The following is a 12,869-nucleotide window of genomic DNA, read 5'->3' on the forward strand; positions in this document are numbered from 1 at the left end:
AGTCGCTTTGAAACAGGGAGTCAGAATAATTTTCATCAGGAATATTACACAAGTCAATTCAGGAAGTTAAAATTCTGCTACCAATTTATACTAGTCAAGAAGTACACCTCAGAAGGATGGAGAAGCCTCACAATCATCAAGAGTGGAAAAAATTACTATATTGCCCTCTCACTACCATCACAGACTGACTTAATATGGTCAAGCTATTTTAACACTAGATTCCCCAAAAGAATTTAGAAATAATTAGAAGAGTTCTACAAAGCCTCTAAACAGCAGACAAGGAAAGAGCTACAGATGACATCTATCTGGACTTCTGTAAGGCCTCTGACAGTCCCACACAGCATCCTTTCTAAATTGCAGAGATATGGATTTGATGGATGGACTGCTTGGTGGATGAGGGAACTCTCTGGATGGTCACATCCAGAGGGTAATAGTGAACAGCACAATGTCCAGGTGGAGATCAGTGACAAGTGGTGCCCCTCAGAGGTGCATACTGGGATCAGCACTGTTTAATACCTTCATCAGTGACATAAACAGTGGGATCGAGTGCACCCTCAGCTAATTCGCAGACAACACCAAGCTGAGTGCTGCAGCTGACACACTTGAGGGACAGACAGGATGCCATTCAGAAAGACCTGGACAAGCTCAAGAAGTAGACCCATGTGAATCTCAAAGAAGTTCGACAAGGTCTAGCGCAAGGTCCTGCACATGAGTTAGGGCAACCCCCAGTTTCAAAAAAGGCTGGGGGATGAAGGGATTGAGAACAGCCCTGCTAAGGAGGACTTGGGGGTACTGGTGGATGAAAAGCTGGACATGAGCCGACAGTATGCACTTGCAGCCTAGAAGCCAACTGTATCCTGGGCTGCATCAAGAGAAGTGTGAGCAGCAGGTTGAGGGAGGGGATTCTGCCCCTCTACTCTGCTCTTGTGAGACCCAACCTGAACACTGTGTCCAGCTCTGGAGGCCTCAGCACTGGAAATACAGGGACCTGCTGGAGCAGGTCCAGAGGAGGCCACAAAAATGACTGGGGGCTAGAACACCTCTCCTGTGAGGACAGGCTGAGAGAGCTGGGGGTGTTCAGTGTGGTGGTTTAGGCCCTGCCGGGACCTGAGACCACTCCGCTGTTGTCCCTCCCCCATCCTTGGACTGGACAGGGCAGGGAGTGAGATACAAACCCTGGGGTTGAGATGAGGAAAAATTTAATACGACAGTGTAACAAATAATAAACCAAACAACAGTAGCAGTAACAATAAACAGTAATAATAGTAAACAGGACAAAAGATATACAGAGATATACCGCAAGAGACAGAGCAGCACTGTTGCACGTGGTCTCAGAGGGACAAAAGCCACAAAGGAAGCTGTTCCCAGTCAGCATGGTATAGAGACCCCTCCCCACTGCTGGGGAAACTTAACCCTATCCTAGCTGAACCAGGACATTCAGCATGAAGAAAAGGCTCCAGGAAGACCTTACTGCAGCCTTTCAATACTTAAAGAGGGACTACAGGAAAGCTGGGGACAGACTTTTTGATAGGCCCTCTTGCGATAGGATAAGGGGTAATGGTTTTAAACTAAAAGAAAGTAGATTCAGACTAGATATAAAGAAGAAGTTTTTTTGCAATGAGGTTGGTGAAACACTGGAACACTGCCCACATGTGGTAGATGCCCCAGCCCTGGAAACATTTAAGGTCAGGTTGGCTTTGAGGGTCTGAGCAACCTGGTTCTGTTGAAGATGTCCCTGCCCACTGCAGGAGGAGTTGGACTAGATGACCTTTAAAAAGGTCCCTTCCAACCCAAACCACTCTGTGATTCTATGAATGCAATTAAAAATAAATCACTTCTGTTTCTGTGTAACAGCCACTGTAATTTGTCTAGTTGAGTATCTGAGAAAAAATTACCAAACCAAACTATTTTGAACTTCACTCTCTAAAAAAACAAGTTAGGCAGGACAGTACACCACTATCTTCTCCGTTGACTGATCAATTTGAGAGCATGAAGTGAACATGTTTTTTCTTCGCAAATTTGATGGCCATTCAGCAACCTCTTAAGTGGTTCGTGAACTCTGGTACAAGGTAGCAAGCCAAAGCCAGTTTGTTATGGGGAACAAACCAGTATATTTAACTTCATTTTCTGTCAAGACTGGTAGAACTAGTTTTTCAGTTGGGCTACTTCATAAAAATGCTGTATCATCACAGCCATACTAGTTACCAGCATGCAAGCTAGGTAACTGAAGGTATTCAGCTAGCTATACCTCTACATGCATGGTCTTCTCCTCAGTACCTAAACAGCATTTCAAGCCCTACATCCTGGTCCAGCTAAATGCCAGTCAATACTCAGTCTCATGAAAAACAGGCTGATAAATAGACAGACTAGTAGGATATGTAAACCAGAGGATATTAGACATCTGATACAAGTAAAAGGGGGCTCTGTACCATACATATATGTTTCGCTTTACACTGTTCAGGAGAATACAGAATACTTTGAGCACTTCTCCTTCCAACATCTGTTTCCCCTTCTCCAGATGACTAGTTATAGATGTGAGCTGTTAAAAACAAGTTCTGAAAATAATACGCAGTAACATCTGAAATGCTAGTTGAAATTTTGTCTTCTCAGTAAGATTTCTTACCCTCAGACATGCATACATACTTACAGGAATGCCTCTGCCTTGATACTTCAAGATACTTTCTTCAGAAACACATATGGGAACCACAAAATACAAAGGCAGCCTAAGATAATAAAGAAAAGAGTTTCTTGCACTTAAAAAATGAACAAAGAACAACTTCCAAGCTGCTTTTAATGACTGCGAGTGTTCTAGCCCACACGCTAATTATATATTCACTCTTACTGCTGCAACAATCTTTCCTACTAGATAATTATATTGGCCTCAACACCCTACATTTATTTTTAGATGGATAAGGTATTTTCTTCCAATCTTCAGCTCTTTAGTTTCACTGCAACATTCCCCTGCCTTTCCAAGGCTGCAATTAAGCCCTGCATTTACTGTAACATCTAAAACTGATTGTTAAGACCACCTTGGTTCTTTCACTCTGTTGTTTCAAGAGATACCCTTGTCATATTAGATAACTAGTTCCATTTCCATGCCTTGTAAACAGTTTGCATCACTATTCAAGAATGTCATTTAATATACCTTGAATTTCCAGTATCAGGCAATGCTACTTATGTTCAAAGCCCACAGAAGCAACAAAGATAAGTACTTAGCCTCAGCTTGGGCTTCTCAAGACAGAGTTACAGAATAAATAGTTAAGACAACTTTGAAAATTGGTGTTTGTTTCCAAGGTCTGTGAAACCTTTCAGGATTTGATTATCAAACAACAAGCACAAAGCCTTGTATACATCCTAAAGGGCTCACCGATAGATGCTATGTAGCTAAACTGGTAGATTTCTCTAACCTTCCACTAAAGTCATTGCAACTTAACTTCCATCAGCACATTATTGACTGACCAAGGTCCTGTGTAGCCTGACCTAATGTTGAAGTTAACCCTGTCTGAGCAGCAGTTGTGTAAGACGACCTTCTGACGTCCTAAATCAAAGTATCTCATCAATGGAAACCAGATCCTAAAAAACCCTAAAGAACTGTATAATGCTCAAAGGTAGCACTGATTTTTTGCAAATCTTAATAAGACGTATATTCAAAGTTCACTCTTAACAAGGGCAAGCTTACTTTTCAGACACTCTGTAGCCTTCATTGGTAGTCACTGCTTTGTATTTTACATTTCCTTTGGTCCGCTCCAACTCATCACGCCAGTCCTCAAGAGTATCGAACATCACAGTTTGGTTTCTTCCATCTGCCAGACATCAATAATGTTAACTTTGCAGACTATCAGGAACTCTAATATGAAAGCAGCCCTAAATCAGTTGTTAGTTTTCATTAAGGTAAGCAAGTAAAACCTCTTGTGTACAGAAAGCCTCGAGTCAAAGATAAAATGCCTTTGTACACCACACTGCTTCCGTCTGATCTTTAACAAGATCTTCTGTCAAATACTTCTTTAATAACTTCAGAAATAGTTTCTCCTATGGAAACTAATCAGTTCTTACAGAACTTCCATACAGTTGAGGCTGTCCTCACACCCAGCCTAAAATCCAGGATGCTGTGCAGCAAATACTATTGTATACTAGTGCAGCTGACTGGCATCTAATAACACAGGCTTAAATGTAGTATTAAGAATCATACCAAAAGCTCTTCTGAAACTCAGATATTTCTTTTCATTTAAAGTTCATTCTTCTAACATGGATAGGAGTTTTGCACCAAATAAAACATTTCAAGCACTTGGTAAAAGCAGAAAACTGATTACAGCAATTCAGTCTCAGTCACTTCAGCTGAGAAATTCTCCTGTATTTCTATTTAGCCACCTCAGAACAGTTATGACAGCAAGTTGATTTAGCCTCAGATCTTGTATAATAATCATATAATCTATAGAATAAGGTCAATTAATTATGATGGGCACATAAAACAAGTATCCTGCAACAACAATATTGAAATAACCAAACAGAGCTAGAATTTCCATGGAAGATACAATGGCAAGTTCAAACTTTCCACCCTAAGAAGATAAGGTAGATGAAAAATTTACAGCTGGAAACAAAACATTAATAATGAGTTCTAAAGGTCAAGTTAAGATTTTAAGAATATCGGCTATAAGAGGCATAAAACCCAATTTCTAAAGTCTACTTGGTTTGTACTGTAACAGCTTCATAAAGAATGAGATTCAGGCATTTATTGTTGAAGACAGTTATCAAAATGTGAGAGAATTCTGGTGCAACACTTCAATATTGCTATAAAGACCAGGCTTCTCCTGCATTTGCTTAGTCTCTGCCTGGAAAAACTTACAGTCCTTCTGATGTTTGTAGTTCAAACTGAACACCAGTTACAGATGAAGCCTTCAGGAACTACCTGAACCAGCAATGTGCCCTTGTAGCAAAGGCACCCAGTGTACTTTTGGGCTGCATTAGAAAAACCATTGCCTGCAGGCTGAATGAGGTGATTGTTCTTCTCAGCTCAGCACTGGTGAGGGCATTCTCAGAGCGCTGTGTCCAGTGCTGGGCTCCCCAGTACAAGACACACACAGGCTTGCTGAACCAAGTCCAGTGAAGGACCATTAAGGTCGTTAAAGGGCTTGAAGGATTTCATATGAGGAGAGACTGAGAGCTGGGATCACTCAACCTGGAGAAGAGAAGGCTTGGCAGGGGCACAGAGAGGCAAGAAATCTTTCCAGTGTGTATAAACACCTGACTGGGAGTGGAAGCAGGGTAAGGGAGGCAAGACAATGGATCCAGGCTCAGTGGAATCCAGTGATGTGACAAAAGGCTGTGCACACAAGCTGGACTACAGCAAGTCCCATTTAAATGTAAGAATAGGTTTTTTCACTTTAAGGACAGTCGAATATTGAAACAGGCTGTCCAGAAAGGTCGTGGAGCCTTGACCCTTGGAGATACTCAAAACCCAACTGGACATGACCCTGATGAGCTTGCTGTAGTTAACCCTACTCTAAACAGGGGTAAATGGACAAGAATATGACTAGATGATCTCCAGAGGCTTCTTCTAATCTCAATGATTCTGTAATTCCTTGACATATTTTGATAATATGACCTTGGGTGACTTTGCTAAATGACTTTATATATTTATAATGATGTATAAATTACTTTATCATTTATAATGATAAATACCTTGGGTGCATCAAAGCTTCCCCCTGTGAAAGGAAAAGATGTTCCTGGTGCACTAAGAATCAGGTTCCTAACTCAGAACAGCGCTATTACTTCAGTTGAAGACTGAACCATGAAATGCTAGGAAGTGCACTGACAACTTTTTATATTGTATTTTGCATCTTACTATATTATTCAGCCAAGTTTGATCAAATGGGAAGATTATGTAGTAAATTAGCTATAAGTCAGATGTCTACTAGAATCTTGCTGTGCAAATCTATGCTTTTTTTTGCTGTTGCCTGGGAGAAGCAGATTGCTTGCAAACAACAGCAAAAAGGGAAATGCTTTGTCAGATGCCACTGAAAACATAATAATTTAAGAATTAAAAGCAGGAAGTTTGCTTCATTGCAATAGTACAGAAAAAACGCATTGATAAAATAAGCAAAATGTTTTCTAGTTAAGCACATGCAAAGCATTTGCACATATCAATTGCAGTAGGTTTTCAATTCAGTGATGCTACTTTTGCCTGCAAAAAACTTCTGTGCAACTACACTGAAGGACATACAAACCAGCAGTAGACAATTTAGATATTTTTAGCAACAAGTCTAACAATGTATAGCAGGAGAAAAATTAATTTCTGAGGTTATCTGCCAGCAGGGCAGAATCATAAGACAAGAGCAAACTCCACTACCAAGTGTCCCAGACTGCTTAAGAAACTAACAGTATGCAACAAATACAGATCAAACATAGAAAAATGTTTACCTGTGTTGTTTGGGGCAGCTGATGCATAAGAAAATAGAAACAAGCGTTTAAGCAGCTTAGGAGTCTGGCTATGATGAACTATACCACTGACGATCTAGGAAAGGACCAAAAATTAACACCCAAACACAGACTAAGCCTGTCAGTGTAAAAAAAAAGTGATTTCTTTACCCTCCTCCCCAGGTTTTAGAACCCATTGAGCAGTTTTGTTTATCCTCAACAACTGAAAACCGACTTTTAAAAAGCTTTCTCCACTGTCTGCAAAACACTTGGCTTAATGAGAAGTGTTATACATGTTCAACTTTCAGAATGACTCATTATTTAAATCAAGGTAGTAGACTCCTAGTTTGGAGTTCAGATTAACCTGTCAAAAGAACTCAAGTTATCATACAAGAGAAAGGCTGAAGTCTAAAATGTAATAAAATTATGCATTACAAACAGAACTGCTTTACAAGTTTGCCTGAGCTGAAGTTAAATTTCATGTAGTAGTTTACAGCTCCTATTTTCTTCAAGGAGCCAGTGCATCTGATCTTTTGAACTGCTACACATAATGATGTTTAATGAGAAAGGTTAGCTAGAAATCAAAGTCTTACTTTCTCTCTCAACTGGGAATGATTAGAAAATACTTCAAGTTTAAGGGGTCTCCCAGGGTGAATTTCACCCTTTCCACAACTAAACACCTAACACTAAGCTTAAAAAAGGAAAAACAAATTAAGTTACTACACTTACTCTTTTCACTTCCTCTTCTTTTGTGTATCTCAGGCAGAAATTAAATACTCTGAGGTCTTTACAGTAGATAATTAGCTTCTCCGGGTATTTTCTTAGTTGTCCAGTTAGAAGTTTCTTTTTTTCATCATAAACTGCAAAATTGAAAAGTCTAAGTAAATATCAAAAAGAACTCGGCAACCTGTTGATAAAGCTATCCCTGCTTGACTTTCTGCAATTCAAGAAACTTAATTCAAGGCCAAGTTTTAACAAGTCAAAACAAGCACCCTACAACACAGGCTGGCAGTATCTTGTGCTAATATACTCAGCTTTTTTCTTTTCAAACCTACTCAAACTAGTTCTTGCAAGATAGAAACCAAACTTGCAGCAAGCCAGCTGTTCAGTGATTATTTCTGTTCACATTCTGACTGCATAGTAAACTGAAAGTTCCAAGATGCATAAAGAACGTAATTGAGTAGTTTTGCCTGAGGGAAAGTCCCCAAACAACTGAAATCATTCTAAGTTCCTAAAAAAAAAAAATTTTTCTTTTTGTAACCACCATGAAGTCCCCAAGAGAGCACTTTTTTCACTTCTGTTTGAGGATCTATCATTTCACAACTTCAAGTGCTGCCAGCTAGGCCATTGTATATGAAACTAAGTAGTGTCTCATAACCAGCTTCCACTAGTCTCTCCCTAGTCCACCCCCTCATGAATCTACACCACCATTCATAAACACTAGTCCAAGGTCAGACTTCTCAATAAAGCCTTCCCCACTACTTAGAAATTACCAGCCCCATTCTTGTTTACCTTTTTTTAGCAATACAGGCATACCTGTAAGCTCTGCTGCAAAACACTTATTGAGTAACTTGTAAATGAAAACCTTGTTTTCTATCTCCTTTGTATTTTGAAGACATCATGAATCTCATAAAACAAAATTCCCTTAAACAAACAAAAGGTATTGTCCAGGAATTTGGTACTTGTAGTGCTCTGCAGTGCTATGACTCAAGTGAAGTGAATACCACCGTATTTATAGAATCACAGAAATGTTTGGGTTGGAACAGACCATAAAGATCATCTAGTTCCAACTGCCCTGCCATGTGTAGGGACCTTCCACTAAATCAGGTTGCTCAAAGCCCTGTCCAATGTGGTTTTGTAGAAGTAGTTGATATACTGGAAGATCTTTCTGCACCAATCCTAATCAGAGGCTTTTCACAGTACACTCTGCTTTGAACCATGGTATTTTGAAGGAATTTTTTGTCTGTCCCAGCAAGGTAATTGATCAAAATGTAGCTCTGACAAGCTTGAAGGATAAGACTGGGTTCTGAGAGATCTCTTATCTGTCAATCGTTAAACAGATATTTTTTCTAGACTACTCAATCCTAGTTTCCAAAGTGACAACTCGGTCAGTCTTAGAAGGATGTATGTGTACAAAGAGCACCAGCACGTGCACAAAGACACTTAGAAGTCTGTGAGGCACATTAAAGCAAGAGGAGAAAGCTGACCTACCTCCATAGATTTGGTCTACACATTGCAGGGTTATGTCATTTTCTCCTACAATCTTATTCTTAAATTGTGGCTCCTAGAACAAGAAAAATATTATTAGAAAGGTGAGAAGGTGCTACTGTTTAGTAGTGTGACAAGTAAAGGATGTATTCAGTACATATTTTAATATCAGCATTACTTCTTATAAGCTACATAAAGCAGAACACAGAAGAACCGTTATTAAAACGGAGAGATGCAGGTTATGTAGGCATAGTTTATAAACGGCAGATCCAGTTTCATTTAAGTCTCAGCCAAGCTTGAAATGTAGATAGAGTTTTTACTTTTCAAATAGCTTCAAAGGATGCATTTCTACTGAGAATCACTTTTCAAATTAGAATCATCACAGTAAACAGGAAATACAGTAACTTGATGTAATCCAAGACCTTTTATGACAAGTTTCCTTGCTATGTGAACGTGGCAGGAAATAGAAAGTTTCTTAAAAGAACAAGTATCCCAAGAATATTCCAATGTAACAGCCAGATTTATCACTGGCAAAAATGAAGACACACAAAACCCAATTCTCTTATCTACTGTTCTGCCAAACTTGGAATTGATTTGGGGCTCCCTTCACTTTTATCATTCCATGAGTTCAGAGTTAAAAATGACATTTGAGTGACACCACAATTAAACATTATCTTAAACATTAGCAGAAAGTTGATGTACACTACATCAGCAAATTACATTTTACATTAAGGCAGCTGTAAGAAGAGTTAACCTCATTCAAGTTATTTCCAGATCTGCAGTACTCTGAATAAGGTGACTAATACTGAACTTTCGTTAAGAGAAACACGGTTGATTTGTCATGCTATAAACCCAAGATTCAAAGTTAGTGATGGAACAGAAATTAGCATGGTCTCTACCAACTTTAGTATTAATCTCATGTGATCTGTGGAAATGGCTCTGCAGCTTTGTCCCAATTAATTCCAGAAGGTCAGAAAAACTTTTTAGCTTGCAGAAGCCTTAGTTTAACATTTAAACTCTGAAATTTTACCCCAAGAAGCTTCCAACTACAATCAACATGTGTCAAGTCTTATTCTTCTCATTCTTCAGTGTCAAGATCACCTTGCACTCAGAGCCATATAATAGGCTCTCCTTCAATTTTATCACCTAAAAGAACAAGACAGTTCCAGATGCTTAAACACATCAAAAGAGGTGTGGCATTACTGTTCCCCTTTGACAGCTCAATTTGAGCACCTAAAACAAAGGAAACTAATTTCCAAGATTTGGGGACATTTTGGCTTTTTTAATGTTTGCCAGTCAACAACACCAGGTTTTTAAATCTTTGCAGTCAACACCCGACTTAGAATAGAATAACTGAGAGCTTTACTGAGCCACACAAAGAATTATCTAGATAATTTCCACTAGTTTACTCAGCCTTGTGCAGCTCTGAAATGGTCCTGCAGATGTTGCCCAAAGACAAGTCAGACAGAGGTTATACAGCATTTCAAGTACATTTGACATTCACTTATGCTACTAGACAAGCAGTCAGAAATCAGGTTTAAAGAAACTGTTGATTTAATTTTCAAACTAAGTCATACTTTTAACTTAAGCTTCACAAAATTACCAACTCACAAGATATGAAGAGTTGCAAACTATATTTAATGTATGCATTCACATACAGGCTTGCACCATTTTTACTTAAATAGTCATCAGGGCTTGAGGCAGGATCTGCACAGACCAAGCAGATGCACACTTGATTAAAATTAGTCTGCACCCATTAAAACTTCTTTATAAATCTATATTCATTCTGTATGCTTATACAGGGGAAAGATATGATTATTTAATCAGAGATACTGTATGTCTTCAGAGACTGTTTGGTGGTAATTAGAAGATTTGTCTTCCTACATTATCATCTGAAGCAGAATCATCATCAAGGAAAGCAATCTTGAAGTTTGTGCATACAAGTTTCCCACAGGTGCCACGATTTGACCCATCTTCTTGTATATACTTGTACACGGTGCTTGCCTCACAAAGCAGCAGTTCACCTGTATAAAAGAAACACTGACTTGCAATATAACTGACATGAATATTTGAATTATTTCAAGTGATATCTTCAACTCAGCATTATTTTCCTGACAGCTTCTTGTAACTGTATGCCTGAAGATATTTCATCGCTGTTATACAAAAAGACTAAGAGGCACCTCCTAGAATCAGTACACTGAGAGCCTTCCAGGTTATTAACATTACTCAGGATAGACTGTTCAACTGCACACGTTTAGGAGTTCCATAACCAGAGGAACCTGTATCATGGCCTGCTCTAAGTGGAAGGAGAAAAACATATGGAGCTGCAAAGAGCAACCATACAAGTGTATACTCAAAAAAACAAAACCCAAAGAATAGTTTATGCAGTCAATAAGTTGAAAACTGTTCCAATTTTCCTTACTGCTAAACTCTAAGAACAGTGAAACATCTGAGCTGATCATTACGAGTTCATCACAGTTAATGTTTCATGGTTTTGACTCGAGATGTTGCTTATCTTGCAGATCCCAGAGCTATTTTAAAGTTCTCAAACACAATTTTGCATAAACAATGGTCAATGAAGTTCTAATCTTAAAATTAGCAGGAACTGAACAAGTTTAACAAAGTAAAACCAGGTTTTAATAGGTATGATCATCCAGACTCTTGGTCCTTCCTATAAAGTGCAGAAAACCCAACAGAACAATACTAGTTTATTCTAAGATTTTACTTGCATTTTATCTTGGTGACATCATTTTTCCTGATCTTGGAAAAAACTTTTGAAAAAAGAAAAAGGATTTTTTTTAAATCTACCTAGGCATCAGAAGGCCTAAGTAACTCATAGTAGAAACAACACAACTAGAAAGTAAGTTTGCACTTCTACTTACTTGTTACTTCCAACAAAAAATGACCCAACTTTCTTTAAGAAACAGGGCAAACTGAAATACAGACAGTTCTCCACATGCAACTTACTGAAGATGCTGTACTACATAAACCATGAAATTTTTAGAGTTTTTCAACAACTCATGTAGATACATAGTTAAAATTTCAAGCTGTGCGGGTTGTTGCACCAAACTCTGTTTTACTACCTGGGACACCGATGTCACATGAGTGTTTGCTGAGGACACAGGAATATTTAATATTGTTTACATGAATAATTTTTTATTATTTAATTCTAATAATGCAATATACAACAGTTACCTGGTAATAAATGAGGATTTACTTCCTTTTCTATGGGTTCCTTTATGTGTATTTCCTAAAAAGAGAAGAAGTAATTACTACTTTGCAAAGATTGTACCTTCAACACATGCTGTAAATAGCAGTACTCTACCTCTGGAATTCCTCACATTCTAGCAAACAGGCAAATTAAAATTAAGTAAAAAACTTCCAAAATTAATAAGGTTGCAATGTGCTCCTTCTACTACAGGTCAATAGTATACTAGCTAACTAATTCACTGGTTTGTCACCCACAGTGTCAGTTACATGCTGTTGCAAACCTAAAAAAGGAAATCTGTTATTTGTATAAGTAACTGAGGGAAATAAAGCATTACTAATACTTTGAGTTCTCTCAGCACATGTAAATGGGTAAGCATAAACTTAGTATTACAACACCATCTCCCAAAATTCATTCATAAGCTTTTCCACATATGACTTCACATTTGTTTCTAATGTACCCTTCACAGTTTTTCAAGCCTCATCCTTCACTATCTGTTTCTGATTTTCTTACACATATTATTGCAATCAAACTACAAAAGTTACTTAAACAGTACTACCAACATTATAGAGAAAGGCATTTCAGAATCTCAGAGCCAAAACTTAAAACCACTCACAGGATATCCTTTAGTTTGGACCCAAATTCCACAAAACAACCTATTAAACTCTTAGTATCACCTATTCTAGCCTTGAGGAACTGACAGTTGGACTAAAATCTCCAGTCAAAAAAACTATTAAACTAGAGGACATGCTACACCCTTCCTGCTCAGCCAGTTCAAAACTTCCTCCAAGTCCAGATCACTTCAAAAGCATTGGAGTCTTTCTGGAAAACTATTAGTTAACTGGAAACCCCCCTGGGGCCACAGCAGTAAGCAAGCTAATTTTAGTTTGTCACCAGCATCCAGAGTCAGATACTGCAAAGCCAGGCAAGCAATCAAAAGGACACATAAGCAGTAACAGTTTTGCTGGATTAAACACAGAGAAACAAAAGACCCTGAGAGCATAAAAATAATCCCCTTTAGCCATTCATATAAACACTT

General features: G+C 38.4%; 1 protein-coding gene across 3 annotated transcripts in view; it reads right to left on the reverse strand.

Moving 5' to 3' along the window:
• The window catches only part of MTMR12 (myotubularin related protein 12), a 36,466-nt gene that overhangs the window by 16,113 nt on the left and 7,484 nt on the right, over positions 1-12,869 (reverse strand). For all 3 annotated transcript variants that reach the window (XM_074932575.1, XM_074932573.1, XM_074932572.1), the window contains exons 2-8: positions 11,818-11,872; positions 10,507-10,646; positions 8,626-8,698; positions 7,144-7,274; positions 6,418-6,511; positions 3,680-3,803; positions 2,648-2,723 (exon numbers count right to left, since the gene is read on the reverse strand). In XM_074932575.1, the coding sequence (XP_074788676.1) occupies positions 2,648-2,723; positions 3,680-3,803; positions 6,418-6,511; positions 7,144-7,274; positions 8,626-8,698; positions 10,507-10,646; positions 11,818-11,872 (693 nt within the window). The remainder of the gene's footprint in view (positions 1-2,647; positions 2,724-3,679; positions 3,804-6,417; positions 6,512-7,143; positions 7,275-8,625; positions 8,699-10,506; positions 10,647-11,817; positions 11,873-12,869) is intronic.

The sequence above is a fragment of the Athene noctua genome, chromosome Z, assembly GCF_965140245.1.
Source record: "Athene noctua chromosome Z, bAthNoc1.hap1.1, whole genome shotgun sequence".
Classification (NCBI taxonomy): Eukaryota; Metazoa; Chordata; class Aves; order Strigiformes; family Strigidae; genus Athene; species Athene noctua.